Source organism: Oncorhynchus clarkii, chromosome 6, assembly GCF_045791955.1.
Source record: "Oncorhynchus clarkii lewisi isolate Uvic-CL-2024 chromosome 6, UVic_Ocla_1.0, whole genome shotgun sequence".
Lineage (NCBI taxonomy): Eukaryota > Metazoa > Chordata > Actinopteri > Salmoniformes > Salmonidae > Oncorhynchus > Oncorhynchus clarkii.
In genome coordinates this window covers 89,106,566-89,132,021 of record NC_092152.1, presented here as the reverse complement: position 1 = coordinate 89,132,021, position 25,456 = coordinate 89,106,566, and the positions used below count along the sequence as shown (strand labels likewise).

At 47.8% G+C, this 25,456-nt stretch overlaps 1 protein-coding gene across 1 annotated transcript in view; it reads right to left on the bottom strand.

Moving 5' to 3' along the window:
* Positions 1-24,236, bottom strand: part of LOC139412484 (leucine-rich repeat serine/threonine-protein kinase 1-like) — a 103,904-nt gene extending 79,668 nt beyond the window's left edge. The window contains exon 1 of the mRNA XM_071159274.1: positions 24,179-24,236. Coding sequence (XP_071015375.1) covers positions 24,179-24,236 — 58 coding nt within the window. The remainder of the gene's footprint in view (positions 1-24,178) is intronic.
* Between the last annotated feature and the right edge of the window lie 1,220 nt (positions 24,237-25,456).

The window sequence follows — 25,456 nt, the reverse complement described above, 5'->3', positions numbered from 1 at the left end:
CAGTGTTCTGGATCTCTAATATTCTGATGGGTCTTCAGTGTTCTGTATCTGTAATATTCTGATGGGCCTTCAGTGTTCTGTATCTGTAATATTCTGATGGGTCTTCAGTGTTCTGTATCTGTAATATTCTGATGGACCTTCAGTGTTCTGTATCTGTAATATTCTGCTGGACCTTCAGTGTTCTGTATCTGTAATATTCTGATGGGTCTTCAGTGTTCTGTATCTGTAATATTCTGATGGGTCTTCAGTGTTCTGTATCTGTAATATTCTGATGGTCTTCAGTGTTCTGTATCTGTAATATTCTGATGGACCTTCAGTGTTCTGTATCTGTAATATTCTGATGGGTCTTCAGTGTTCTGTATCTGTAATATTCTGCTGGACCTTCAGTGTTCTGTATCTGTAATATTCTGCTGGACCTTCAGTGTTCTGTATCTGTAATATTCTGATGGGTCTTCAGTGTTCTGTATCTGTAATATTCTGATGGGTTCTTCAGTGTTTCTGTTCTGTATCTGTAATATTCTGATGGACCTTCAGTGTTCTGTATCTGTAATATTCTGATGGGTCTTCAGTGTTCTGTATCTGTAATATTCTGATGGGTCTTCAGTGTTCTGTATCTGTAATATTCTGATGGGTCTTCAGTGTTCTGTATCTGTAATATTCTGATGGGTCTTCAGTGTTCTGTATCTGTAATATTCTGATGGGTCTTCAGTGTTCTGTATCTGTAATTTTCTGATGGGTCTTCAGTGTTCTGTATCTGTAATATTCTGATGGGTCTTCAGTGTTCTGTATCTGTAATATTCTGATGGGCCTTCAGTGTTCTGTATCTGTAATATTCTGATGGGTCTTCAGTGTTCTGTATCTGTAATATTCTGATGGGTTTGTAATATTCCGATGGGTCTTCAGTGTTCTGTATCTGTAATATTCTGATAGGTCTTCAGTGTTCTGTATCTCTAATATTCTGATAGGTCTTCAGTGTTCTGTATCTGTAATATTCTGCTGGGCCTTCAGTGTTCTGTATCTGTAATATTCTGCTGGACCTTCAGTGTTCTGTATCTGTAATATTCTGATGGGTTTGTAATATTCTGATGGACCTTCAGTGTTCTGTATCTGTAATATTCTGATGGGTTTGTAATATTCTGATGGACCTTCAGTGTTCTGTATCTGTAATATTCTGCTGGGTCTTCAGTGTTCTGTATCTGTAATATTCTGATGGACCTTCAGTGTTCTGTATCTGTAATATTCTGATGGGTCTTCAGTGTTCTGTATCTGTAATATTCTGATGGACCTTCAGTGTTCTGTATCTGTAATATTCTGATTGGTCTTCAGTGTTCTGTATCTGTAATATTCTGATGGACCTTCAGTGTTCTGTATCTGTAATATTCTGATGGGTTTGTAATATTCTGCTGGACCTTCAGTGTTCTGTATCTGTAATATTCTGATGGGTTTGTAATATTCTGATGGGTCTTCAGTGTTCTGTATCTGTAATATTCTGATGGGTTTGTAATATTCTGATGGTTTGGTAATATTCTGATTGGTCTTCAGTGTTCTGTATCTGTAATATTCTGATGGGTCTTCAGTGTTCTGTATCTGTAATATTCTGATGGGCCTTCAGTGTTCTGTATCTGTAATATTCTGCTGGACCTTCAGTGTTCTGTATCTGTAATATTCTGATGGGTCTTCAGTGTTCTGTATCTGTAATATTCTGATGGGCCTTCAGTGTTCTGGATCTCTAATATTCTGCTGGGTCTTCAGTGTTCTGTATCTGTAATATTCTGATGGGCCTTCAGTGTTCTGGATCTCTAATATTCTGATAGGTCTTCAGTGTTCTGTATCTGTAATATTCTGATGGGTCTTCAGTGTTCTGGAACTCTAAGTACATCACAATGCAGTGTCCGGTCCAGCTGCTTCCTTCAAAGTCCTCCAAATTCACAGAAAGTGCAGTTCTTCAGAAACAAACCACTGATCTGTGAATTGGAGGCCAAATATCTGATAAGCATCTCTCAGTTCTAAATACACCAGCACCTCAATAATGTAAAAAATAAGCACACACACACACACACACACACACACACACACACACACACACACACACACACACACACACACACACACACACACACACACACACACACACGCACTTACGGCAACAGAAGTGGATAACTTTTCCCTCTCCTGTTATCCTCATTGAGTCTTAAACATAAAGACAGGTCTGCATCCCAAATAGCATACTATTCCCTGATTAGTAGGGCTCTGGTCAAAAACTGTGTAAAAAATAGGGAATAGGGTGCCATTTTGGACACTGCCTATAGTGCTGCTGCCTTGCTGTACTGTACCCACGGCATGAATCTGATTAGAATATAACATCCTGGTAATTAGCATTTCCTCAGCTGAGGCCCGGAGCCGAACAACCGTTGGAGGAGAGGGAGCATCTGGTGGTGCCTGATGGAACTGGAGGACAGGCTCACCATGCTGTTGGAACGCAGCGCAGATGTTCACTTCAGAGGGAGAAGAGAGGGAAGACAAGGAAGAAAGAAAGGAGAGAGAGAGAGAGAAAAGAAGAGGAGTAGAGTGATGGTGGTTCTTCAACAGACACGAGCCATGCACTAAGAGACACAGCTGACTGTCTCTGGAGAGGAGGGAGACAGCAGACACGAGCCATGCACTAAGAGACACAGCTGACTGTCTCTGGAGAGGAGGGAGACAGCGGACACGAGCCATGCACTAAGAGACACAGCTGACTGTCTCGGGAGAGGAGGGAGACAGCAGACACGAGCCATGCACTAAGAGACACAGCTGACTGTCTCTGGAGAGGAGGGAGACAGCAGACACGAGCCATGCACTAAGAGACACAGCTGACTGTCTCTGGAGAGGAGGGAGACAGCAGACACGAGCCATGCACTAAGAGACACAGCTGACTGTCTCTGGAGAGGAGGGAGACAGCAGACACGAGCCATGCACTAAGAGACACAGCTGACTGTCTCTGGAGAGGAGGGAGACAGCAGACACGAGCCATGCACTAAGAGACACAGCTGACTGTCTCTGGAGAGGAGAGAGACAGCGGACACGAGCCATGCACTAAGAGACACAGCTGACTGTCTCTGGAGAGGAGGGAGACAGCAGACACGAGCCATGCACTAAGAGACACAGCTGACTGTCTCTGGAGAGGAGGGAGACAGCAGACACGAGCCATGCACTAAGAGACACAGCTGACTGTCTCTGGAGAGGAGGGAGACAGCAGACACGAGCCATGCACTAAGAGACACAGCTGACTGTCTCTGGAGAGGAGGGAGACAGCAGACACGAGCCATGCACTAAGAGACACAGCTGACTGTCTCTGGAGAGGAGGGAGACAGCAGACACGAGCCATGCACTAAGAGACACAGCTGACTGTCTCTGGAGAGGAGGGAGACAGCAGACACGAGCCATGCACTAAGAGACACAGCTGACTGTCTCGGGAGAGAAGGGAGACAGCAGACACGAGCCATGCACTAAGAGACACAGCTGACTGTCTCGGGAGAGGAGGGAGACAGCAGACACGAGCCATGCACTAAGAGACACAGCTGACTGTCTCTGGAGAGGAGGGAGAGAGGGAGACAGCAGACACGAGCCATGCACTAAGAGACACAGCTGACTGTCTCTGGAGAGGAGGGAGACAGCAGACACGAGCCATGCACTAAGAGACACAGCTGACTGTCTCTGGAGAGGAGGGAGACAGCAGACACGAGCCATGCACTAAGAGACACAGCTGACTGTCTCTGGAGAGGAGGGAGACAGCAGACACGAGCCATGCACTAAGAGACACAGCTGACTGTCTCTGGAGAGGAGGGAGAGAGGGAGACAGCAGACACGAGCCATGCACTAAGAGACACAGCTGACTGTCTCTGGAGAGGAGGGAGACAGCAGACACGAGCCATGCACTAAGAGACACAGCTGACTGTCTCTGGAGAGGAGGGAGACAGCAGACACGAGCCATGCACTAAGAGACACAGCTGACTGTCTCTGGAGAGGAGGGAGACAGCAGACACGAGCCATGCACTAAGAGACACAGCTGACTGTCTCTGGAGAGGAGGGAGACAGCAGACACGAGCCATGCACTAAGAGACACAGCTGACTGTCTCTGGAGAGGAGGGAGACAGCAGACACGAGCCATGCACTAAGAGACACAGCTGACTGTCTCTGGAGAGGAGGGAGACAGCAGACACGAGCCATGCACTAAGAGACACAGCTGACTGTCTCTGGAGAGGAGGGAGACAGCAGACACGAGCCATGCACTAAGAGACACAGCTGACTGTCTCTGGAGAGGAGGGAGACAGCAGACACGAGCCATGCACTAAGAGACACAGCTGACTGTCTCTGGAGAGGAGGGAGACAGCAGACACGAGCCATGCACTAAGAGACACAGCTGACTGTCTCTGGAGAGGAGGGAGACAGCAGACACGAGCCATGCACTAAGAGACACAGCTGACTGTCTCTGGAGAGGAGGGAGACAGCAGACACGAGCCATGCACTAAGAGACACAGCTGACTGTCTCTGGAGAGGAGGGAGACAGCAGACACGAGCCATGCACTAAGAGACACAGCTGACTGTCTCTGGAGAGGAGGGAGACAGCAGACACGAGCCATGCACTAAGAGACACAGCTGACTGTCTCTGGAGAGGAGGGAGACAGCGGACACGAGCCATGCACTAAGAGACACAGCTGACTGTCTCTGGAGAGGAGGGAGACAGCAGACACGAGCCATGCACTAAGAGACACAGCTGACTGTCTCTGGAGAGGAGGGAGACAGCAGACACGAGCCATGCACTAAGAGACACAGCTGACTGTCTCTGGAGAGGAGGGAGACAGCAGACACGAGCCATGCACTAAGAGACACAGCTGACTGTCTCTGGAGAGGAGGGAGACAGCAGACACGAGCCATGCACTAAGAGACACAGCTGACTGTCTCTGGAGAGGAGGGAGACAGCAGACACGAGCCATGCACTAAGAGACACAGCTGACTGTCTCTGGAGAGGAGGGAGACAGCAGACACGAGCCATGCACTAAGAGACACAGCTGACTGTCTCTGGAGAGGAGGGAGACAGCAGACACGAGCCATGCACTAAGAGACACAGCTGACTGTCTCTGGAGAGGAGGGAGACAGCAGACACGAGCCATGCACTAAGAGACACAGCTGACTGTCTCTGGAGAGGAGGGAGACAGCAGACACGAGCCATGCACTAAGAGACACAGCTGACTGTCTCTGGAGAGGAGGGAGACAGCAGACACGAGCCATGCACTAAGAGACACAGCTGACTGTCTCTGGAGAGGAGGGAGACAGCAGACACGAGCCATGCACTAAGAGACACAGCTGACTGTCTCTGGAGAGGAGGGAGACAGCAGACACGAGCCATGCACTAAGAGACACAGCTGACTGTCTCTGGAGAGGAGGGAGACAGCAGACACGAGCCATGCACTAAGAGACACAGCTGACTGTCTCGGGAGAGGAGGGAGACAGCAGACACGAGCCATGCACTAAGAGACACAGCTGACTGTCTCGGGAGAGGAGGGAGACAGCAGACACGAGCCATGCACTAAGAGACACAGCTGACTGTCTCGGGAGAGGAGGGAGACAGCAGACACGAGCCATGCACTAAGAGACACAGCTGACTGTCTCGGGAGAAGAGGGAGACAGCGGACACGAGCCATGCACTAAGAGACACAGCTGACTGTCTCTGGAGAGGAGGGAGACAGCAGACACGAGCCATGCACTAAGAGACACAGCTGACTGTCTCTGGAGAGGAGGGAGACAGCAGACACGAGCCATGCACTAAGAGACACAGCTGACTGTCTCGGGAGAGGAGGGAGACAGCAGACACGAGCCATGCACTAAGAGACACAGCTGACTGTCTCTGGAGAGGAGGGAGACAGCAGACACGAGCCATGCACTAAGAGACACAGCTGACTGTCTCTGGAGAGGAGGGAGACAGCAGACACGAGCCATGCACTAAGAGACACAGCTGACTGTCTCTGGAGAGGAGGGAGACAGCAGACACGAGCCATGCACTAAGAGACACAGCTGACTGTCTCTGGAGAGGAGGGAGACAGCAGACACGAGCCATGCACTAAGAGACACAGCTGACTGTCTCTGGAGAGGAGGGAGACAGCAGACACGAGCCATGCACTAAGAGACACAGCTGACTGTCTCTGGAGAGGAGGGAGACAGCAGACACGAGCCATGCACTAAGAGACACAGCTGACTGTCTCGGGAGAGGAGGGAGACAGCAGACACGAGCCATGCACTAAGAGACACAGCTGACTGTCTCTGGAGAGGAGGGAGAGAGGGAGACAGCAGACACGAGCCATGCACTAAGAGACACAGCTGACTGTCTCGGGAGAGGAGGGAGACAGCAGACACGAGCCATGCACTAAGAGACACAGCTGACTGTCTCGGGAGAGGAGGGAGACAGCAGACACGAGCCATGCACTAAGAGACACAGCTGACTGTCTCTGGAGAGGAGGGAGACAGCAGACACGAGCCATGCACTAAGAGACACAGCTGACTGTCTCTGGAGAGGAGGGAGACAGCAGACACGAGCCATGCACTAAGAGACACAGCTGACTGTCTCTGGGAGAGGAGGGAGACAGCAGACACGAGCCATGCACTAAGAGACACAGCTGACTGTCTCTGGAGAGGAGGGAGACAGCAGACACGAGCCATGCACTAAGAGACACAGCTGACTGTCTCTGGAGAGGAGGGAGACAGCAGACACGAGCCATGCACTAAGAGACACAGCTGACTGTCTCTGGAGAGGAGGGAGACAGCAGACACGAGCCATGCACTAAGAGACACAGCTGACTGTCTCTGGAGAGGAGGGAGACAGCAGACACGAGCCATGCACTAAGAGACACAGCTGACTGTCTCTGGAGAGGAGGGAGACAGCAGACACGAGCCATGCACTAAGAGACACAGCTGACTGTCTCGGGAGAGGAGGGAGACAGCAGACACGAGCCATGCACTAAGAGACACAGCTGACTGTCTCTGGAGAGGAGGGAGACAGCAGACACGAGCCATGCACTAAGAGACACAGCTGACTGTCTCTGGAGAGGAGGGAGACAGCAGACACGAGCCATGCACTAAGAGACACAGCTGACTGTCTCTGGAGAGGAGGGAGACAGCAGACACGAGCCATGCACTAAGAGACACAGCTGACTGTCTCTGGAGAGGAGGGAGACAGCAGACACGAGCCATGCACTAAGAGACACAGCTGACTGTCTCTGGAGAGGAGGGAGACAGCAGACACGAGCCATGCACTAAGAGACACAGCTGACTGTCTCTGGAGAGGAGGGAGAGAGGGAGACAGCAGACACGAGCCATGCACTAAGAGACACAGCTGACTGTCTCGGGAGAGGAGGGAGACAGCAGACACGAGCCATGCACTAAGAGACACAGCTGACTGTCTCTGGAGAGGAGGGAGAGAGGGAGACAGCAGACACGAGCCATGCACTAAGAGACACAGCTGACTGTCTCGGGAGAGGAGGGAGACAGCAGACACGAGCCATGCACTAAGAGACACAGCTGACTGTCTCGGGAGAGGAGGGAGACAGCAGACACGAGCCATGCACTAAGAGACACAGCTGACTGTCTCTGGAGAGGAGGGAGACAGCAGACACGAGCCATGCACTAAGAGACACAGCTGACTGTCTCTGGAGAGGAGGGAGACAGCAGACACGAGCCATGCACTAAGAGACACAGCTGACTGTCTCTGGAGAGGAGGGAGACAGCAGACACGAGCCATGCACTAAGAGACACAGCTGACTGTCTCTGGAGAGGAGGGAGACAGCAGACACGAGCCATGCACTAAGAGACACAGCTGACTGTCTCTGGAGAGGAGGGAGACAGCAGACACGAGCCATGCACTAAGAGACACAGCTGACTGTCTCTGGAGAGGAGGGAGAGAGGGAGACAGCAGACACGAGCCATGCACTAAGAGACACAGCTGACTGTCTCGGGAGAGGAGGGAGACAGCAGACACGAGCCATGCACTAAGAGACACAGCTGACTGTCTCTGGAGAGGAGGGAGACAGCAGACACGAGCCATGCACTAAGAGACACAGCTGACTGTCTCTGGAGAGGAGGGAGACAGCAGACACGAGCCATGCACTAAGAGATACAGCTGACTGTCTCGGGAGAGGAGGGAGACAGCAGACACGAGCCATGCACTAAGAGACACAGCTGACTGTCTCGGGAGAGGAGGGAGAGAGGGAGACAGCAGACACGAGCCATGCACTAAGAGACACAGCTGACTGTCTCTGGAGAGGAGGGAGACAGCGGACACGAGCCATGCACTAAGAGACACAGCTGACTGTCTCTGGAGAGGAGGGAGACAGAGGACACGAGCCATGCACTAAGAGATACAGCTGACTGTCTCGGGAGAGGAGGGAGACAGCAGACACGAGCCATGCACTAAGAGACACAGCTGACTGTCTCGGGAGAGGAGGGAGACAGCAGACACGAGCCATGCACTAAGAGACACAGCTGACTGTCTCGGGAGAGGAGGGAGACAGCAGACACGAGCCATGCACTAAGAGACACAGCTGACTGTCTCGGGAGAGGAGGGAGACAGCAGACACGAGCCATGCACTAAGAGACACAGCTGACTGTCTCGGGAGAGAAGGGAGACAGCAGACACGAGCCATGCACTAAGAGACACAGCTGACTGTCTCGGGAGAGGAGGGAGAGAGGGAGACAGCAGACACGAGCCATGCACTAAGAGACATAGCTGACTGTCTCGAGAGAGGAGGGAGACAGGGGACACGAGCCATGCACTAAGAGACACAGCTGACTGTCTCGGGAGAGGAGGGAGACAGCGGACACGAGCCATGCACTAAGAGACACAGCTGACTGTCTCGGGAGAGGAGGGAGAGAGGGAGACAGCAGACACGAGCCATGCACTAAGAGACACAGCTGACTGTCTCGGGAGAGGAGGGAGACAGCAGACACGAGCCATGCACTAAGAGACACAGCTGACTGTCTCGGGAGAGGAGGGAGACAGCGGACACGAGCCATGCACTAAGAGACACAGCTGACTGTCTCGGGAGAGGAGGGAGACAGCAGACACGAGCCATGCACTAAGAGACACAGCTGACTGTCTCCGGAGAGGAGGGAGAGAGGGAGACAGCAGACACGAGCCATGCACTAAGGGTGACAACTATCACCTGTCAGGCTCTATAAAGATAACTATCACCTGTCAGGCTCTATAAAGACAACTATCACCTGTCAGACTCTATAAAGACAACTATCACCTGTCAGGCTCTATAAAGACAACTATCACCTGTCAGACTCTATAAAGACTATCACCTGTCAGGCTCTATAAAGGATCTCTTTACCTCTGTGTTCACGAAGACCTGTCAGGCTGGCTGTGGTCTGAACAGGGCAATCTGTTCCCAAAACCAGCCAATGTTCTCCATGATTGTGTCCCAAATGGCAAAATACTCCCTATACAGTGCACAATAGTGCCTTATTGGCCCTGGTCAAAAATAGTGGACTATATAGGCAGTGGAGTTCTATTTGGGCCATAACCCATACCATACTCTTGGTCAGGTCAGCAACAGACAGGTAAAGGATTTAGTTTGGACCTAGTCTGCAGTGGAGGGCGACCGTAAGGTGAAGGAACCGGAACAACCAAGTGATGTCCCAAATTGGACCCTATTTCTGGTCAAAGTAGTGCACTAATTTATACAGTGACTACGATTCCATTTGGGATGCAACCCAGAGACCAGAGACAGTGTTGGTATCGCTGCTGTTCCCTCATCAACCCCCCACGGTCCTCCCCTACTGTCTCCCCCACGGTCCCCCCTACTGTCTCACTTACGGTCATCCCCCACTGTCTCCCTCACGGTCCTCCCCTACTGTCTCCCCCACGGTCCTCCCCTACTGTCTCCCCCACGGTCCTCCCCCACTGTCTCCCCCACGGTCCTCCCCTACTGTCTCACCTACGGTCCTCCCCCACTGTCTCCCCCACGGTCCTCCCCTACTGTCCCCCCCACGGTCCTCCCCTACTGTCTCCCCCACGGTCCTCCCATACTGTCTCACCCACGGTCCTCCCCCACTGTCTCCCCCACGGTCCTCCCCTACTGTCTCACCCATGGTCCTCCCCCACTGTGTCCCCCACGGTCCTCCCCCACTGTCTCACCTACGGTCCTCCCCTACTGTCTCACCCACGGTCCTCCCCCACTGTGTCCCCCACAGTCCTCCCCCACTGTCTCACCTACGGTCCTCCCCACTGTCTCCCCCACGGTCCTCCCCCACTGTCTCCCCCACGGTCCTCCCCCACTGTCTCCCCCACGGTCCTCCCCCACTGTCTCACCCTCGGTCCTCCCCACGGTCCTCCCCTACTCCTCCATGATACCCACCATCCAGACCACTGTCTGGGTTCACAGACACATTCTACAGACGGACTCTGTTTCACCTCACAATATTTTCACAGACACATTCTACAGTAATGTATTGACTTACTGTAAGTCTCTTCTAAGTGACAGAATATTATTTATATACTGTATGTAGAATCTCCTTGTCCTCAGATGGACCCTGTCTCACCCCATAAGAGTTATCACTGAGGATATACTGTATGTTCAGTAGACTTATAGGATCTCCTTGTCTCACCCCATAATAGTTATCACTGAGGATATACTGTATGTACAGTAGACTTATAGGATCTCCTTGTCCTCAGATGGACCCTGTCTCACCTCATAAGAGTTATCACTGAGGATATACTGTATGTTCAGTAGACTTATAGGATCTCCTTGTCTCACCCCATAATAGTTATCACTGAGGATATACTGTATGTACAGTAGACTTATAGGATCTCCTTGTCCTCAGATGAACCCTGTCTCACCTCATAAGAGTTATCGCTGAGGATATACTGTATGTACAGTAGACTTATAGGATCTCCTTGTCTCACCTCATAAGAGTTATCACTGAGGATATACTGTATGTACAGTAGACTTATAGGATCTCCTTGTCTCACCTCATAAGAGTTATCACTGAGGATATACTGTATGTACAGTAGACTTATAGGATCTCCTTGTCTCACCTCATAAGAGTTATCACTGAGGATATACTGTATGTACAGTAGACTTATAGGATCTCCTTGTCTCACCTCATAAGAGTTTAGTAGATAAGCGTCCTTAGACAACAACAGGCCAGGCAGTGACCCGGTCCCAAACAGGACTCATACATGGCCGACCTAGACAAGCTTTCTTAGACAACACCAGGCCAGGCAGTGATCCTGTCCCAAACAGGACTCATACATGGCTGACCTCATCTAACTCTAACCCTAACCCAGGGTGAGCCTCCAGCCACTGGTCCTGTCCCAAACAGGACTCATACATGGCTGACCTCATCTAACTCTAACCCTAACCCAGGGTGAGCCTCCAGCCACTGGTCCTGTCCCAAACAGGACTCATACATGGCTGACCTCGTCTAACTCTAACCCTAACCCGGCCCAAACAGGACTCATACATGGCTGACCTCGTCCAACTCTAACCCTAACCCGTCCCAAACAGGACTCATACATGGCTGACCTCGTCTAACTCTAACCCTAACCCGGCCCAAACAGGACTCATACATGGCTGACCTCGTCTAACTCTAACCCTAACCCGTCCCAAACAGGACTCATACATGGCTGACCTCGTCTAACTCTAACCCTAACCCGGCCCAAACAGGACTCATACATGGCTGACCTCGTCTAACTCTAACCCTAACCCGTCCCAAACAGGACTCATACATGGCCGACCTCGTCTAACTCTAACCCTAACCCGGCCCAAACAGGACTCATACATGGCTGACCTCGTCCAACTCTAACCCTAACCCGGCCCAAACAGGACTCATACATGGCTGACCTCGTCTAACTCTAACCCTAACCCGTCCCAAACAGGACTCATACATGGCCGACCTCGTCTAACTCTAACCCTAACCCGGCCCAAACAGGACTCATACATGGCCGACCTCGTCCAACTCTAACCCTAACCCGTCCCAAGCAGGACTCATACATAGCTGACCTCGTCTAACTCTAACCCTAACCCGGCCCAAGCAGGACTCAAACATGGCTGACCTCGTCTAACTCTAATCCTAACCCAGGGTGAGCCTCCAGCCACTGGTCCTGTCCCAAACAGGACTCATACATGGCTGACCTCGTCTAACTCTAACCCTAACCCGGCCCAAGCAGGACTCATACATGGCTGACCTCGTCCAACTCTAACCCTAACCCGTCCCAAACAGGACTCATACATGGCTGACCTCGCCTAACTCTAACCCTAACCCAGGGTGAGCCTCCAGCCACTGTAAGCAGCTACTGTAGATTAGTGCAAAGGATTCTGGGAGGGAGTCTTAAGACTGCTGAGGCTCATTTGCTGCTGTTGACAGTGTGTTGCCCTGGGCTGTGTACCTCTATACTGGAGCTGCGTACTGTATGAGACTGACTGGAACCTGGGCACGGGTCGTATTCCTACTGTACAAGACTGACTGGGTATAGAACCTGGGCCCGGGTCGTATTTCTACTGTATGAGACTGACTGGGTATAGAACCTGGGCCCGGGTCGTATTTCTACTGTATGAGACTGACTGGGTATAGAACCTGGGCCCGGGTCGTATTTCTTCTGTATGAGACTGACTGGGACTGGAACCTGGGCCCGGGTCGTATTGCTACTGTACAAGACTGACTGGGTATAGAACCTGGGCCCGGGTCGTATTTCTACTGTATGAGACTGACTGGGTATAGAACCTGGGCCCGGGTCGTATTCCTACTGTATGAGACTGACTGGGTATAGAACCTGGGCCCGGGTCGTATTTCTACTGTATGAGACTGACTGGGTATAGAACCTGGGCCCGGGTCGTATTTCTACTGTATGAGACTGACTGGGTATAGAACCTGGGCCCGGGTCGTATTTCTTCTGTATGAGACTGACTGGGACTGGAACCTGGGCCCGGGTCGTATTGCTACTGTACAAGACTGACTGGGTATAGAACCTGGGCCCGGGTCGTATTTCTACTGTATGAGACTGACTGGGTATAGAACCTGGGCCCGGGTCGTATTCCTACTGTATGAGACTGACCAGGTATGGAACCTGGGCCTGGGTCGTATTCCTACTGTATGAGACTGACTGGGTATGGAACCTGGGCCCGGGTCGTATTTCTACTGTATGAGACTGACTGGGTATGGAACCTGGGCCCGGGTCGTATTTCTACTGTATGAGACTGACCGGGTATGGAACCTGGGCCAGGGTCTTGGGTCTTGTCTTGGGCCTGTAAGGGCAGGGATAATCAAATCCTATCCTGGAAACGGCCTGTCTGAACGTCTAACTGTTTAGATTGTTTACCTTGTCTGATTAAATTGATTAGGCCTGTCAGTGCATGTTGACGGGTTACATAGCAACAGCGGAATCAAATCTCACTCAGAACAGTTACACCCCTAGTGACAGACAAGTGTGGGATAACGGGATGATATTCCTACTGCAATCTATTGTTGTGATTGGTTTGAGTGGGCTAGATTGTTCAGCTAGTCTGTGAGACTGTTCATAGTTCATCGCCCAGCCTATTCCTGCTTTGTGTAACTTGAAACTTAAACTATGTTGAAAATGAAAGTGTTGTTTACTGTATCCACAGGCTGTTCTATTCTAACCTCTACTGTGCTGCTCTCTGCTGGTGGTAGTGGTTACTGCAGCCCTGTCTGTCTCACCATGCCACAGCCCTTGGATGGCAAAATGAAGCTTCATTACATATTCACAATGACATCACACCTCCCCAGTCTCCTGGTTACACAGCCCTTACACGAGAGACAATTAAGTATTCTCGATTTCTCCTTTTAAAGTGTCAACAGTTTTTACATTTCATTTTAGGTCCAGTGCTTGACTTGGACTGAAATAGGTGGTGGTACTGATTATATATGTAGGTGCAGGAACTCCACAATACTTTTGACCTAATAAGAGGATCCGGAACTCCACAATACTTTTGACCTGATAAGAGGTTCCGGAACTCCACAATACTTTTGACCTAATAAGAGGTTCCGGAACTCCACAATACTTTTGACCTGATAAGAGGTTCTGGAACTCCACAATACTTTTGACCTGATAAGAGGTTCCGGAACTCCACAATACTTTTGACCTAATAAGAGGTTCCGGAACTCCACAATACTTTTGACCTGATAAGAGGTTCTGGAACTCCACAATACTTTTGACCCGATAAGAGGTTCTGGAACTCCACAATACTTTTGACCTGATAAGAGGTTCCGGAACTCCACAATATTTTTGACCTAATAAGAGGTTCCGGAACTCCACAATACTTTTGACCTGATAAGAGGTTCTGGAACTCCACAATACTTTTGACCCGATAAGAGGTTCCGGAACTCCACAATACTTTTGACCTGATAAGAGGTTCTGGAACTCCACAATACTTTTGACCTGATAAGAGGTTCCGGAACTCCACAATACTTTTGACCTGATAAGAGGTTCCGGAACTCCACAATACTTTTGACCTGATAAGAGGTTCTGGAACTCCACAATACTTTTGACCTGATAAGAGGTTCCGGAACTCCACAATACTTTTTACCTGATAAGAGGTTCCGGAACTCCACAATACTTTTGACCTGATAAGAGGTTCTGGAACTCCACAATACTTTTGACCTGATAAGAGGTTCCGGAACTCCACAATACTTTTGACCTAATAAGAGGTTCCGGAACTCCACAATACTTTTGACCTGATAAGAGGTTCCGGAACTCCACAATACTTTTGACCTGATAAGAGGTTCCGGAACTCCACGATACTTTTGACCTGATAAGAGGTTCTGGAACTCCACAATACTTTTGACCCGATAAGAGGTTCTGGAACTCCACAATACTTTTGACCTGATAAGAGGTTCCGGAACTCCACAATACTTTTGACCTGATAAGAGGATCCGGAACTCCACAATACTTTTGACCTGATAAGAGGTTCCGGAACTCCACAATACTTTTGACCTGATAAGAGGATCCGGAACTTCACAATACTTTTGACCTCATAAGAGGTTCCGGAACTCAGTAGAACATTTGATGTGCTGGCCCTGTACTCCGTTCCTGTGAGCTCCTGACCAAGTCAAGCACTGGTTAGTCAGGTAAATCAATTCAATTCAGCCAGGTAAGTCATACAGTTCAATCTGCAATGACATGAAGAATGAGTGTTCCAAGCCAACAGCTGGGTGTTCCTAGGGGCTCCCTCCCTCCCTCCTTCTTATAGCATGTCATTATACCATGGTGTCTGGTGTTTGGCAGCCTCCCACAACACAACGTGTTTGTTTCATATGACACTATGACACTGTGTGTCTGTTATTCCCACACACAGCAGGTCTATAGTGGGCGTGGGAGAGGTGTGTGAAGTGTGTGTGTGTGTGTGTGTGTGTGTGTGTGTGTGTGTGTGTGTGTGTGTGTGTGTGTGTGTGTGTGTGTGTGTGTGTGTGTGTGTGTGTGTGTGTGTGTGTGTGTGTGTGTGTGTGTGTGTGTGGAGGAGTGATATATGGTTCCTGTGTGAAGTGGTACGTGTCTCCCATTATGTACCAGTGTGTATGTCATTAGATGTCCAACGGGACAGAGACAGGGGGACAGGTTGGGGACCACAAAGACCCAGAGTGACAGAGAAACCCCTAGGTTGTGTCTGACTTGGTGAAAAGTAGGGCTCTATCTAGGGAATAGGGCGCCTATATTCAAACCCCTTGAGAGGATGGGAGAAAGTGGATGATGGTGGTCATATACATGTGAAATATGTCCTACTGACGCTTTAAACCGGGCCAAGTCCAGAAAATAAGTCCTTTTTTATAAACACCTCAATATGATTTACTAATAAAATCACATGTGTTTATGATGAGCTTTTGATTTCAGAGATTAGGGTTTTTTATTTTACCAGGCAAGTCAATGACAGCCTAGGAACTGTCATTGTGGGTTAACTGCCTGTTCAGGGACAGAATGACAGATTCGTACCTTGTCAGCTTGGGGGTTTGAACTTGCAACCTTCCGGTTACTAGTCCAACGCTCTAACCACTAGGCTACTCTGCTGGTTATTAGTCCAATGCTCTAACCACTAGGCTACCCTGCCGCCTCGGGTTAATGTGATCCACGTGTTGTTGTAGAGTCAGTACTTCTGAACATTACACTGGTTAGATCTGACTGGTTAGACCTGACTGGTTAGAACTGACTGGTTAGACCTGACTGGTTAGATCTGACTGGTTAGACCTGACTGGTTAGATCTGACTGGTTAGATCTGACTGGTTAGATCTGACTGGTTAGACCTGACTGGTTAGATCTGACTGGTTAGACCTGACTGGTTAGATCTGACTGGTTAGACCTGACTGGTTAGACCTGACTGGTTAGATCTGACTGGTTAGATCTGACTGGTTAGATCTGACTGGTTAGACCTGACTGGTTAGATCTGACTGGTTAGACCTGACTGGTTAGATCTGACTGGTTAGACCTGACTGGTTAGACCTGACTGGTTAGACCTGACTGGTTAGATCTGACTGGTTAGATCTGACTGGTTAGATCTGACTGGTTAGACCTGACTGGTTAGATCTGACTGGTTAGATCTGACTGGTTAGATCTGACTGGTTAGATCTAACTGGTTAGACCTGACTGGTTAGACCTGGTTAGACCTGACTGGTTAGACCTGGTTAGACCTGACTGGTTAGACCTGACTGGTTAGACCTGACTGGTTAGACCTGGTTAGACCTGACTGGTTACATCTGACATTTCAGTTTCACGAATATGAAATAAAAGGTATTCAAATACCTCATCCATCTATCCACCCGCCCGCCCACCCACCCACCCACCCACCCATCCATCTATCTATCCATCCACCCACCCACCCACCCACCCACCCACCCACCCACCCACCCACCCACCCACCCACCCATCCATCTATCCATCCACCCACCCACCCACCCACCCACCCATCCATCTATCTATCCATCCACCCACCCACCCACCCACCCACCCACCCACCCATCCATCCATCCACCCATCAATCCACCCATCCGTTCTCTATATAGAGCACTACTTTTAACCAGAGCCCTATTCCCTATATAGTGAACTACTTTTAACCAGAGCCCTATTCCCTATATAGTGGTACTACTATAGACCAGGGCCCTATTCCCTATATAGTGGTACTACTATAGACCAGAGCCCTATTCCCTATATAGTGTACTACTATAGACCAGAGCCCTATTCCCTATATAGTGGTACTACTATAGACCAGAGCCCTATTCCCTATATAGTGGTACTACTATAGACCAGAGCTCTATTCCCTATATAGTGGTACTACTATAGACCAGAGCCCTATTCCCTATATAGTGGTACTACTATAGTCCAGAACCCTATTCCCTATATAGTGGTACTACTATAGACCAGAACCCTATTCCCTATACAGTGGTATTACTATAGACCAGAGCCCTATTCCCTATATAGTGGTACTACTATAGACCAGAGCTCTATTCCCTATATAGTGGTACTACTATAGACCAGAGCCCTATTCCCTATATAGTGGTACTACTATAGTCCAGAACCCTATTCCCTATATAGTGGTACTACTATAGACCAGAACCCTATTCCCTATACAGTGGTATTACTATAGACCAGAGCCCTATTCCCTACATAGTGGTACTACTATAGACCAGAGCCCTATTCCCTATATAGTGGTACTACTATAGACCCGAGCCCTATATAGTACACTACTATAGACCAGAGCCCTATTCCCTATATAGTGGTACTACTATAGACCAGAGCCCTATTCCCTATATAGTACACTACTATAGACCAGAACCCTATTCCCTATATATTGGTACTACTATAGACCAGAACCCTATTCCCTATATAGTGGTACTACTATAGACCAGAGCCCTGTTCCCTATATAGTGGTGGTACTATAGACCAGAGCCCTATTCCCTATACAGTGGTACTACTATAGACCAGAGCCCTATTCCCTAGATAGTACACTACTATAGACCAGAGCCCTATTCCCTATATAGTACACTACTATAGACCAGAGCCCTATTCCCTATATAGTACACTACTATAGACCAGAGCCCTATTCCCTATATAGTACACTACTATAGACCAGAGCCCTGTTCCCTATATAGTGGTACTACTATAGACCAGAGCCCTATTCCCTATATAGTACACTACTATAGACCAGAGCCCTGTTCCCTATATAGTGCACTACTTTTAACCATAAGGAATAGGATGCCATTTCAGACACTTCCAGTGTAACCCTCGTTCAAGCCGCAAAACAGATGCAAGTATTTTAGTAGGAGGCCAGCAGGCCACTGTTGGCAGGCTCTTCAGGCAATAATATGACCCTAAGATGAAGTCACAAACATTGCAACTGTAGTCGACTCCCACACGTCAGGCAGGGCAACACAGACAAAGCATTGTGCCCGGTGAGTACCAACTGGTACCATCGTCTCCTCTCCTCGTCCTCTCTACGGACTTCATTTTGTCGTGTCGTCTGAAAACCAGGACATGGATCTATATAATTATAAAGGAAAACAGCAAACTGCAAATATCCTCCTGGGTTGTCTGGTGTTGTTTTTACTTTCTGTACTTTCCAGCTCCGGTTCTATTGCTGAGAAACGTGAGTAGTGACGGTTCTATTGTGAGTAGTGACGGTTCTATTGTGAGTAGTGATGGTTCTATTGTGAGTGTGAGTAGTGACAGTTCTATTGTGAGTAGTGATGGTTCTATTGTGAGTAGTGATGTGAGTAGTGACGGTTCTATTGTGAGTTCTGTTGTGAGTAGTGATGGTTCTATTGTGAGTAGTGACGGTTCTATTGTGAGTAGTGACGGTTCTATTGTGAGTAGTGACGGTTCTATTGTGAGTAGTGACGGTGTTCTATTGTGAGTAGTGACGGTTCTATTGTGAGTAGTGACGGTTCTATTGTGAGTAGTGACGGTTCTATTGTGAGTAGTGACGGTTCTATTGTGAGTAGTGACGGTTCTATTGTGAGTAGTGACGGTTCTATTGTGAGTAGTGACGGTTCTATTGTGAGTAGTGATGGTTCTATTGTGAGTAGTGATGGTTCTATTGTGAGTAGTGACGGTTCTATTGTGAGTAGTGACGGTTCTATTGGCCGCTTCGGTCAGGTGGTTATCTTGGTCTGTTGTTGAGAGGGGTTGTGGATTGTTCTTTTATTTTTTAATAGGGGGGGATACACACAGTGTCCATCTTAGGTGACACAGGCTGATTTGGTTCATTTTGTTTAAAGTGAATAAGTCTGCCTAGGACGCTAAAAAATGATTAAACATGAATCAAATGCCCTGTCCTCAAGCACAGTGCAATCTGACCTCTTATCAAAAATGGGATTTATATATTGGTAACTACCTCTGTCAATGTTTCACAGACCTTGAGGCCTGCACATCATACTGACCGCGGGCCAGATTCTGATTTAGGAAGTTGTGCCTTTCCTCCACGCGCTAGCGGTGCGCAGGTCAACTGTTGGCTCACCCACCCACCATTGCTGATAACGCATCCGCAACCGCCAGACTCTATGTGATAAAGTGAAAATCTGAGACACGCACCCAACCCTAACCCACTACTATACCACATGTGCTGTAGGCTACAGTCAGAGACAGCAGAAGGTTTTTTTTAACAGGAGGTGCAGGATATTTTTAGTTGTTGCCTGATATAGATATGTTTATGCTTATAATTTCCAGCATGTTGGTAGGCTATTTGTTAGTCAACTTGTCTGTAATTAGATTCAGCTTCTCTTCTGTCATTTATAAATGGACCTAGAAGATTAAATCAACCCTTTTGCTCAACAGAATAATGTGATCGATAGATCGATAGAATGAATGCTTCAATACAGTTGACATCGGTAAAGTTTTCTCCGTCATCGCTGATTCTTTCTCGGAGCAAAGACCATTAGGGACCAGCGATAAAATGCAATAATTCTTTTAAAAAACAGGAAAGATTTTCTGTGCAAAATGTCCAGTTTCACCGGTTGTAAGGAAATAGAAATATGTGAAAATGACCCAACATGTTTCTGATAAGATTTCAGTTTGGCTTAGATGCATATTTTATGTGTTTGAAATAGTATGAGGTTTTATGATGCTGATAAAAACAGCATCTTCACCTTTAGAGACGGTCCCTAACCACGCTATCAGGTTTTATGATGCTGATAAAGACAGCACCTTTACCTTTAGAGACGGTCCCTAACCTCGCTATCAGGTTTTATGATGCTGAAAAAGACAGCACCTTCACCTTTAGAGACGGTCCCTAACCACGCTATCAGGTTTTATGATGCTGATAAAGACAGCACCTTCACCTTTAGAGACGGTCCCTAACCACGTTATCAGGTTTTACGATGCTGATAAAGACAGCACCTTTACCTTTAGAGACGGTTCCTAACCTCGCTATCAGGTTTTATGATGCTGAAAAAGACAGCACCTTCACCTTTAGAGACGGTCCCTAACCACGCTATCAGGTTTTATGATGCTGATAAAGACAGCATCTCTACAGATGTTCCACTGTATGGCCAAAGGTATGTGGACACCCCTTGAAATGACTGGATTTGGCTATTTCAGCCACACCCGTTGCTGACAGTTGTATAAAATCGAACACACAGCCATGCAATCTCCATAGACAAACATTGGCAGTAGAATGGGCAGTACTGAAGAGCTCAGTGACTTTCAACGTGGTACCGTCATACAAGTCAGTTCGTCAAATTTCTGCCCTGCTAGAGCTGTTGTTATTGTGAAGTGGAAATGTCTAGGAGCAACAACGGCTCAACCGTGAAGTGGTAGGCAACACATGCGCTGACAGGACAGGACCGCCGGGTGCTGAAGCACCATAGCTCGTAAAAATAATCTGTCCTCGGTTGCAACACTCACCACCGACTGCCTCTGGAAGCAATGTCAGCACAAAAACTGTTTTGTCGAGAGCTTCATGAAATGGGTTTACATAGCTGAGCAGCCACACACAAGCCTAAGATAACGATGTGGAATGCCAAATGTTGGCTGGAGTGGTGTAAATCTCGCCATCATTGGACTCTGGAGCAGTGGAAACGCGTTCTCTGGAATGACGAATCTGGTAGTCCGATGGACGAATCAGGGTTTGGCGGATACCAGGAGAACGCTACCTGCCCGAATGCATAGTGTCAACTGTAAAGTTTGGTGGAGGAGGAATAATGGTCAGGGGCTGTTTTTCATGGTTCGAGCTAGGCCTCCCCCCCCCCCAGGATACAATGATATTCTAGACGATTCTGTGCTTCCAACTTTGTGGCAACAGTTTGGGGAAGGCCGTGTCTTGTTTCAGCATGACAATAGCCCCGTGCTTAAAGCGAGGGGAGTACAGACGTACAGAAATGGTTTGTTGAGTAGTGGCCATGTAGTTTATCTAACTATGTATTTGTATGCTGAGTTTTCACATACTGTCAAGATGCTGAAAGAAAGAAATCATATTTCTCCACTCCTCTTCCCAAGTCAAAATGTAGCTTAGGTGTAGGCCTATCGTTTTACTGCAAGAAATGCTGCAGGAGTTAATATTCAGGCTATGGGAGAGGTTATAGACCTACAGTCAGTGTCCAGATTTCAGTTTTTCATTTAACCCATCAGAACAGTAGTCTACAGTTTCCTTGACACGCCATAGGCATATTCGAAGCGCCTCACAATCATCACACATAACACTGCTAGCTGGAAAAATAAAGTACAATGTACGTAATAAACCCTTTGAATTGACTGATGTCTGGGGGGACTTTCAGCAGTTTCTACAGTCGTCACCTCAGCTGACTCAATATTACTTTCTTCATTCATATATCATTATTATTATATCGTTATTATTATTTGTTGTTTTTGCGTTGAATAATTTATTTTCTAACCTTGAATGTGAAGTTCATTCTGTTTCTTTTTTGTTGTTGTCATTGAAGCTAATACCGGTAGAGGAGAGGGAGGGGGGGGGGGGGGTGTTCCTGTGTTGGGGAGGGAGGGGGTGTTCCTGTGTTGGGGAGGGAAGGGGTGTTCCTGTGTTGGGGAGGGAGGGGGGTGTTCCTGTGTTGGGGAGGGAGGGGGTGTTCCTGTGTTGGGGAGGGAGGGGGTGTTCCTGTGTTGGGGAGGGAGGGGGGTGTTCCTGTGTTGGGGAGGGAGGGATGGGGGGGGGTGTTCCTGTGTTGGGGAGGGAGGGGGTGTTCCTGTGTTGGGGAGGGAGGGGGTGTTCCTGTGTTGGGGAGGGAGGGGGTGTTCCTGTGTTGGGGAGGGAGGGGGTGTTCCTGTGTTGGGGAGGGAGGGGGTGTTCCTGTGTTGGGGAGGGAGGGGGGTGTTCCTGTGTTGGGGAGGGAGGGAGGGGGGGGGGGACATGTTCCTGTGTTGGGGAGGGAGGGGGTGTTCCTGTGTTGGGGAGGGAGGGGGGTGTTCCTGTGTTGGGGAGGGAGGGGGTGTTCCTGTGTTGGGGAGGGAAGGGTTTTGTACAATGTGCTGCCGGGTAGCATGGTGTTTTGTGTAGGTGGAAGGAATAACGGGACATTATCTGTGATGTGCTCCCAGGGACATTATCTGTGATGTGCTCCCAGGGACATTATCTGTGATGTGCTCCCAGGGACATTATCTGTGATGTGCTCCCAGGGACATTATCTGTGTCATATTTTGCAGATTGTTAAATTGTAAAAAATGACAATAAATATATTGTAAAACTACATTATAAAAACATAGCTGGCTGTCACTGCTATCATCCTCTTTTACCACCAAATCATTCCCAAACAGTAGACTACTGTTCTGGTCCTCTCTTCTATAACATTAGACTACTGTTCTGGTCCTCTCTTCTATAACATCAGACTACTGTTCTGGTCCTCTCTTCTATAACATCAGACTACTGTTCTGGTCCTCTCTTCTATAACATCAGACTACTGTTCTGGTCCTCTCTTCTATAACATTAGACTACTGTTCTGGTCCTCTCTTCTATAACATCAGACTACTGTTCTGGTCCTCTCTTCTATAACATCAGACTACTGTTCTGGTCCTCTCTTCTATAACATTAGACTACTGTTCTGGTCCTCTCTTCTATAACATCAGACTACTGTTCTGGTCCTCTCTTCTATAACATCAGACTACTGTTCTGGTCCTCTCTTCTATAACATCAGACTACTGTTCTGGTCCTCTCTTCTATAACATCAGACTACTGTTCTGGTCCTCTCTTCTATAACATTAGACTACTGTTCTGGTCCTCTCTTCTATAACATTAGACTACTGTTCTGGTCCTCTCTTCTATAACATTAGACTACTGTTCTGGTCCTCTCTTCTATAACATTAGACTACTGTTCTGGTCCTCTCTTCTATAACATTATACTACTGTTCTGGTCCTCTCTTCTATAACATTAGACTACTGTTCTGGTCCTCTCTTCTATAACATTAGACTACTGTTCTGGTCCTCTCTTCTATAACATCAGACTACTGTTCTGGTCCTCTCTTCTATAACATTAGACTACTGTTCTGGTCCTCTCTTCTATAACATTAGACTACTGTTCTGGTCCTCTCTTCTATAACATTAGACTACTAAACATTAGACTACTATTCTGATAACATTAGACTGTCCCTCTCTTTATTTTTAACTCTGCATTCCGCAGCTTTTCACTTATTTAATTAAACTCTTGTTCTTTTAGCCTCTGTGGATCTACATTAACTTTTTATTATAAGCATTTGGCAATAAGATATTTAGGCTATTTGTTCTGGCTACTAATAATGCCTGTTAGCCTAAAATAATGAACGAAAAACCTCTTCTATAACATTAGACTACTATTCTGGTCCTCTCTTCTATAACATTAGACTTCTTCTCTGGGCCTCCCTACTCTTTATTTTTAACTCTGCATTCCGCAGCTTTTCACTTATTTAATTAAACTCCGACATTGTTCTTTTAGCCTCTGTGGATCTACATTAACTTTTTATTCCCGTCCCATAAGCATTTGGCAATAAGATATTTAGGCTATTTGGTGCGCGCTGAAGTTTAGGCTCAAATAGGCTACTAATAATGCCTGTTAGCCTAAAATAATGAACGAAAAACCTCAATGTAGCCTATAGATATAAATTACACAATAATTCTACATTTATGTATTTTTTTAAAGGTTTTGTTTTCTCTTTATTCAACCCGCTCGCCACCCACCCGGCCTTCATACACACAATATTCCATAACCCTAAACCCACCCGCGCCGCGGATAACGCGGAGACTGCGGGTTACGCGGTTATGAGTCAACCGCCGCATCACGCCTTTCCTTCTCGCTTCTCCGTAGCTGATGTTCAGACCTACCTTATGAAGGTGCGTAATTAACGGGGTTTTGCAGGTGTGGCTCCCTTGCGCTTGCTAAATAAATAAACGTAGACCTAAATTCAACAACTGAAAAGCCTCACAACTTGCTGGTCAACATATTTTCTCGTGGAGTTTTAATTCGATAAGGGTTTTCAGTACATTTATCTTAAGCCATCCCCTTAAATAGTTATTTAACCCATGGTAATGTTGGACGCTTCGTGTATATACAATTAGAATAGGGAGAATAGTGAATAGTGTACAATATAGTAGGCTATGCCGTCGTCTATTGCCTGCACTAACCATGGAACTGTGTGATTGCACAGCCAACTATCGCCCCATGTGTGTCGGGCTCAAACGGTTACGTCTTGGTCTGCCCTCCGTTCCATAACGATTTAAATAGACTACATGCACTGGCATAACGCTGCTTCTCTCCTCCATCCGCAAGGTGTAGACTGCTGATCGCTGTCCATGGTGCTGAAATGACGACATGTCTATGCGGCTGCGCAGCCTAATCGAATCGATTACAGGACTTGTGTGGTGCCAAGGCTTAGCTTCGTTTTAGCTAATGGGTAAATGTTTATTGGTAGACCTATTTGTTCGTCATTTTCTCTTAAAGCCTAACAGTTCACGAAGCTCTACAGGGTGTCCCAGTGCTGACATTTTTAGACTGTTGCCCGGTAACAGAGGTGGAACAAGTACTCAAATTGTCATACTTGAGTAACAGTAAAGATACTTCAATACAAAATTACTCAAGTAAAAGTGAAAGTAACCTAGTAAAATACTACTTGACTAAAAGTCTAAAAGTATCAGATTTGAAATGTACTTAAGTACAGAGGTGGAAAAAGTACTGCATTGTCATACTTGAGTAGAAGTACAAAGTAAAAGTCACTGCTATACATCAAATTCATGATATTTAGCAAACCAGACGTCACAATTTTATTTTTTTAAATATATTTTTGGCAGTCAGGGTCACACTCCAACACTCAGACATCATTTACAAAGGAAGCATTTATATTCAGTGAATCAACCAGATCAGAGGCAGTAGGGACGACCAGGGACGTTCTCTTGATGAGTGTGTGAATTTTACCGTTTTCCTGTCCTGCTAAGCACTCAAATTGTAACTCGTACTTTTGGGTGTCAGGGAAAATGTATGGAGTAAAAAGTACATCATTTTC